Raw genomic sequence first — 7,246 nt, 5'->3', positions numbered from 1 at the left:
CATCAGATAAGGAGTTAGATTTAGATAAGTATTTGGACGACATGGAGCAGGCAAAGCGTTGCCACAGGGAAAAAGATACCACTCCCATAGAAAACAGATTGACCATATTTCAGCAACATTTTTTACTTGCTCTCAAAGAAGAAGAGTTCAAATCAAAACTGTGCACGAGGCAATTCCTTTACACCCTGAAATTGTTAGAGATGGTGCCCATGTGGTTACTGCTTTGCCAGCAATCCAAGTTAGTGTAGAGAGGTTGTTATCTAGCCTTAAAATAATTAGGTCAGATATGAGGTAATCTGATGGAGGCGATATTATTTCTCAGAACAAATTCATAGACTGCAAAAATATTATTCAGTACGCTATTGTTGAAAATCTTTTTTACCACTTACTGCATAGAGTTTAATTGTAAATATGCAAAAGTTTTTTTGTTCTAAAGTTGTATTCCAATAAATATATTTTATTCTCTATCTAAATGGCTTGATTTTTGTAGCATAATAATGATTAAAAAGCCCGATGTTACCATTTTACCACAGTAAAATGTATCACTTAAACATGCGTCATGTATGAGGGAGTCAGAGTTGGAGTCATGAAAATTGAGGAGTCGGAGGTTTGGCTTACCGCCTCCATAGCCCTGCAAATAATGCTGCATTTGATACAAACCTAAGAATGCATAAGAACTATGGAATGCAATCCAGTCAGCTTCGGCTGGAATATCTGTTCCCAGATGTCAGATATTAATTGACTCCATGCCACTCAGATGTAAAGCAGTTGTCAGAAATACAACTAAATATTAGTTCAATGATTAACAGAAAAGTTTGTAAGCAAATTTGTTTATACTGTAAAGATTCAAGTTTATAAATTAAAATGCAGACACTGCTATTTTTTAACAGACTTTTTTGTTCATTTTCATTTTAGAAAAATTTATTTTCCTCATGCTTTCATTTGGAATTAAATGATCAGTGCTGCCAGTGCTCTGTGCATATGCTAATAAGTGAGATTATGAGGATTAAGCTTATTCTCAGCTGCCATTAAAATATACATACATTATATATATATGTATATATATATATATATACACACATACATACACACACATATATATATGCATATGCTAATAAGTGAGATTATGAGGATTAAGCTTATTCTCAGCTGCCATTAAAATATACATACATTATATATATATGTATATATATATATATATACACACATACATACACACACATATATATATGCATACACACATATGCATATATTTTTGTTATGCATGTGCAAAATAATATATACACACACACACATTCACTCCAACACAGCAGCGTAAGAATGCTATTTTAAATAACTTTAATGAGGCTCAACTTTCTTTATACATTGTCATAGCAGGTTAGTAAATATTCTGACATCTGTGGTTAATCTCAATTCAATTTTGGAAAAAAAAAATGTTAGTACTGCTTACAAAAGTATGCCATGTATATAAAACAATAGGACACTACAATTTTTATTCTAACATTAATACATTTCAAGGTTACAGTCATCTAATGCCAAGAAAAGAACTAGTAGCACAAGGTACAATGTTGTATTTCCCAGATTAAGATAAAGCTTCTCAATATCATTAAAGAGGTTGTCTGGTTGAAACAAGTGATCACCTTTCCTGTGGATAACTTCCTTGATTGGTGAGGGCCTGAGTGCTAGGACCCACACCAATCAGTAGATCAGCAGAGCGGGGATTTTTTATTGCTGATGAGCCACTCATATCTCAGTCCTAAAATGGAGCGACAGCGCCATTCATTCTCTATGGGAATGCTGAAAAAGCAGAGCTTAGCAGCTCTAAACGGAATGAATGGCGTGGCAGACAATGCACTGCCGCTCAATTCTATCAAGGATAAAAGGTCACCGTTTTGTTGATCGGTGTGGGTCAACAAAGTCAACCAGTTATCACTTGTAAAAACAAGTGAAAACAAGTCATCACCTATGCAAATGATAACTCCTTTAAAGATTAAGATTCAAAAAAGAATATTCAAAAGGGATACTTCAACCAAAAACACATATGGCATATTAACAATATCCAATTTTCAGACAATTGTGATCCTGTGATGGTTGTTTTAATAGTTTTGCATCAGTTCGACCAGTTGCCTGCACCTATTTTCCTGAAGTCAGGTTGCAAAACATTTAGTTGATTTAGCAAATATATTAGCTCGTGTATTAATACATATTAATACATATTAATACACAGCCCATATGTCCATCAACAACAAGAGAATTCCACTTCAATAAAACAGCCATTTTTTTATTTAAGTAGTGAAACAAATTAAAAAATTTGCTAAATAATAAAAAAGGGCACCAATTTCCGAGACCTGTTGCCTCTCCATTTTTGTAATCTGGGGCTGGGTGAGGGCTTATTTTTTGGGTGCCGATCTGACATTTTTAATGATACCATCTTGGTGTAGATGAGATCTTTTGATAGCCCATTATTACATTTTATTGCAATGTAGCGGCCACTAAAAAAAACAATTCTGAAGTTTTGAATTTTTTATCTTGTTACACCGTTTACCGATCAGGGTAATTTTTTGATAGATTATATTGATAGATTGGATGATTCTGAACGCGGCGATACAAATGTGAATATTTGAATGGGGCGAAAGGGTTTTTTTTTTTTTGTTTTTCTTCATGGTTCAATAGTCTCCATGGGAGACTAGAAGCTGCAACACTGATCAGATTGCCTGTGTGTAGAAGAAATGCGCACTTGCTATAAGCACCGACCAAGGCTACAAACCTCTGGTTGTCATGCCGACTCAATCATGTGACTGGGTCAACGATTGGCGGGATTTACGACGTGCTTCCGCTAAGCTCAAATGCCACATTTAATTCCGACAGTGGCATTAAACTATTTATCAACAGCGGGTGGATTGCGATTTCACCCGTGGCTGTTGCGGGCACGTCAGCTGTATAGATCAGCTGTCATGTGCTCGGAAAGGCAGGGGGAGTCCAACATTGGCGTACTATTACATCCAATGTCGGAAAGGGGTTAATTTTGAAAATTATTAGCACTGATTTAAACACAAAACTTTGGCTAGTTCTCTACCTTGTGGCTCTGTTCACACCAACGAGTAGGTTTATTAACTAAGGTACTCAAAAAGAGGGTTTGAGTCGCATTATTGTCCCAAAATAAATAAATGAGAAGTTGATGCATATGCCACATTAGAAAATTTAAAATGGACACTTTTTGCAATTAATTACACACTTTCAAAAATTAAAGTGGGGGTACCTTAGTATCTTTGTAGAATACCACTTTTTCATTCACATACACCAGGGGCAGTGAGATGGTCTCAAAATGCATCAGACATATGTAGCATAAATCAAATGTGACAAGCTTGTAGGATTTTAAGACTGTCTAGGCTTAGTTTATTCAGGAGGAGTAAATTGGCCCTGTTTTTGTCCTAAATCAGAAGTGAATTGTATACACATACAATAATGCACCGGTTTGAACACGGTGACCATTCTCCTTTTTGCAATATATATTCATTGAGGTTTGGAGCATTAAAGCAAATAAATGCCATGATCTGATGTAGTTGGATATTATACAGTATTTCCTGATTTTTTTAATGTTCACATCCTCACTTTTTAAACAGAGGTCATTTTGTGGATTTATGTGCACAAAAAAATTGAATATGAAGTTAAACAAGACCAGAGCACAAAGTAATTATTGCCATGAGGACTCTAGTGCAACCGTAGGCTTCAGGCTTGACAGGACATACAGTACGTACATAGATAGTAGCTAAATGTTTGGAGTTTAAAACTGAAAAAAAGTAATTTGAATATATTTTGTATTTTGCAGCTTTCGTAAAGAAAATAGGTAATAAAGTGCATAGATGCACTTCATTTCTGTAGTACTGCTTTTCCAACGCTGAGTGTGGGGGAGCAGAGTCTTTTTGCAATCTCTTTGTATATAGCAATCACAGTGAGAGACAGATGTGCTTTCCTTATAAGCTCTCCTACACAGCGCTGTCACTGACTGCAGCATGTTCTTCTATATACATCCTTGTCACCAAGGCCACAACACTGCCTGTCTGCTTTCCTTACAAGCACAGTGAGATTGCTGTGTAGGAGTGAGGATCCTGGAGCGCTTATAAGGAAAGCAGACAGGCAGTCTGTGGCCCCACTGTAAGTCATCACTGTAGCATATTCTCTCCTTCAAAATGGGTGTTTGAGAAGATCACGTTGTAACAGACCTGGCATCTGCACTCTTCTCACTGACTATAGAATGCTTCCCTCCGGCACTCAGATGTTAGTGATCCATTCTCCTGGCGTACAGTACTGATCTATGCACTTGCTAAAAGTATGATTTAGCACCTATTTTCTCCATAAAGGCATCAAAATAGGGTAAAAACCACATTACAAAAGGTTTTCAAATTATATTTCTAGCATAAAAGTTTAGTTACTCTTTAAGGGTTTTTTATATGTTGCCTTTGGTAATTCTGCTTTAAATAAAAATATAGTACATTATAAAAGTCTACAGGGACAAAAAAAGCCAAAAAAAAAAAAAACAGATAGCAATGGGGTCTTATTGAATAAAAAACATTGTAGGGATATTTTCCATTATACAATGGTAAAATAAATTGTATCAGTTTCACTGTTAAAATCAGCTAATTTGTATTACATCCCATCATCTTGGTGTTGAATTTGACAAATTACCATTTTATAGATTTGGTATATATGCATGCACATATTTATTCTAATCTGTCTATTTCTAATGAAAATAAAAATTTAAGACATTTTGTCTTCTAATAAAATGACAGACCTATAGTAGGGAGTATACTAATTGTTTGCTGTAAAGAATCCACTGAAAACACTTATTTAAAAAATAAATGAAATATCTCAGCTAAAACGTTTATCAAAATACACATTTAATGTAAGGGTTTAAAGCTACAGTTCAGAAAACTGTTAAACTTACTAAAGGTAGTCAATTTCTAAATTGAAAATTTATCATATGTAAGTATTTAAACGCAATGCCTCACTCCATGATGTGGTGAACAGCTTTCAAATGCCTCTTAACCCTACGCTTTTCCTGGAAGCTCTTTCCACATAGTGGGCAATTGTGTGGTCGCTCTCCAGTGTGCACTCTCTTATGTTTAGAAAAATTGGAAGAATTATTAAACCTTTTGTAACAAACATCACACTGAAAAGGCTTTTCACCAGTATGGATACGTTGATGGCTAGAGAGTGCTGATGACTGGGTGAATCCTTTGCCACAAACTTGACAGACAAAAGGCCTTTCACCAGTGTGAACCCTCAAATGCTCTTTTAAGTCTGTAGCCCTTTTAAAGCGTTTAGAGCACACAAAACAAATGTAGGGCTTTGATTCCATGTCAAAAAAATGACACTCATCTTGGTCAGAGTTATTTACATGAGAGTCCCAACTTTCCATAGTCTTTTCCAACAGCTGGTCTTCCTGGTCTACCATGTCTGAATCACTGCCCGGTAACTCACTTTTGACATTTTCTTGGCAGCTTTCATTGTCACACAGAATTAAGTCTTCATCAAGTGTTTTCTCATATGGTGATTGTCTCTCTTTCCTATATATTTCTGCTTTAGTCTTAGGATCCCTAGTCTGGTATTGAAATGATGGTGTTGTAGGTCTTGCCGAATGATCATCATCACATTCTTCATCAGTAGTATCAGATATTTCTACATATATATCTTGTGTATCTTTAGTACAATAGTTGATGTTTTCAGCTACAGGTGATGTAGCATTGCTACATTCATATGTGGGAGACATTGATAATTTTGGTTTAGGGTTATCCTCAGCATTAACGTGAAAGGCAGTGTGACCATTTTGGATGGAGCAAGGAGAAGCCAGCACCACTTCATTTTTAACATGTATCATTTGTTTAGACCTAGTATCCATTGTTTTAAAAGGCAGATGCTCTTTTAAGTTGCTTGCCGAGGAAAGTTCAGTTTTAAATAATTTCTCATTACTTTCTTCAAATATTTTATTTTCAGAAAAGAATTTAAAATCATTTAGCACCATTCTACCTAGATCCTTTTTGTTAAAAAATGCACCAATGTCATTCGTATAGCTTATGCTATTTTTAATTCGAAGTGGCCGTTTTGAAAGAGTGATATCATCCATTTTCGCTTTTGCAATTATATCTTGCATTGAGTGTGTACGCTGGTGCTTTTTAAAATTGGAAGAATTGTTAAACGTTTTACCACAGACATTGCAATGAAATGGCTTCTCACCAGTATGAATTCGCATGTGTCCTGTCAAAACTGAAGACTGAGTAAAACATTTATCACATATTCTGCAGCGGTATGGTCGTTCTCCAGTGTGAATTCTCTCATGGTCTTTCAAATCAGAAGTGCGCTTAAAGGCTTTTTCACAATATGAACATCCATATGGCTTTTCAGACAGTATTGAACTGCTTACTTGTTCTTGATCTTTTAGATATTCTGACTGACTATGAAGGCGTTTATGTTTTAGAAAATTTGAAGCATCTTTAAACATCTTTCCACATATATCACACTTATATGTTTTTTCTAAAACAGGAGTATGTTTATGAGCTAATAAAAAGGAAGACTGGGTAAAGGCTTTAGCACATAATTCACATTTATAAGGACGTTCATTTGTGTGTATATTATAGTGGTCTTTTAAGTCAGAACTATTCTGAACTAAACGTCCACAGACTTGACATTCCATAAAATTTCTACCATTATGTTCATGTTCATGAAACATCAGCTCAGACACATAATCAAATTGTTCATAACAGGTATCACATCTGAATTCCTTGCTTGATACAGGAGCTGTCTGACAACTTTCACTATCAAGTCTGCTTTTAACTGTGACTATTGTACGATGTGGAACATCTAACTTGTGAAAGTTCCCCAATTTCATTGCCATCCCATCATGAAGGCTTTGTATGGATGTACTCATCATTATATTGCAGCTGGGTATACGTGATAATACGATTGCAAAAGGCTCTGTATTATCAAAATTTAACTTTTCCCCATTGTCTTCTTTCTTTTTGGTTGTGAACAATGCAAGCAAAGCAGGTGACAGATTTTTTTAGTCATGCTCCAGTCTTCAATATGCTTTCCACCTAAGCAAAAGAAACAAAAACAGTTAACTATTCTACCATTTAAAATTTTTTTGCAACATTAGGAAGTACAAAACCTCTTTCTTTAAAGGGAATCTGTCACCCCAAAATTGGCCTATAAACTAAGGCCACCGGCATCAGGGGCTTATCTACAACAT

The 7,246-nt window shown here is 35.4% G+C and overlaps 1 protein-coding gene across 6 annotated transcripts in view; it reads right to left on the bottom strand.

Annotated features, from left to right (window-relative positions):
• Positions 1–1,305: 1,305 nt before the first annotated feature.
• The window catches only part of LOC143764767 (uncharacterized), a 111,184-nt gene continuing 105,243 nt past the window's right edge, over positions 1,306–7,246 (bottom strand). For all 6 annotated transcript variants that reach the window (XM_077250707.1, XM_077250708.1, XM_077250709.1 and 3 more), the window contains one exon: positions 1,306–7,091. In XM_077250707.1, coding sequence (XP_077106822.1) covers positions 5,006–6,928 — 1,923 coding nt within the window. In that variant the 5' untranslated portion in view covers positions 6,929–7,091 and the 3' untranslated portion in view covers positions 1,306–5,005. The remainder of the gene's footprint in view (positions 7,092–7,246) is intronic.

This window comes from Ranitomeya variabilis, chromosome 4 (assembly GCF_051348905.1).
Source record: "Ranitomeya variabilis isolate aRanVar5 chromosome 4, aRanVar5.hap1, whole genome shotgun sequence".
Lineage (NCBI taxonomy): Eukaryota > Metazoa > Chordata > Amphibia > Anura > Dendrobatidae > Ranitomeya > Ranitomeya variabilis.
Note: the sequence above shows the minus strand (reverse complement) of the source record. Positions and strands in the feature narration are given on the sequence as shown.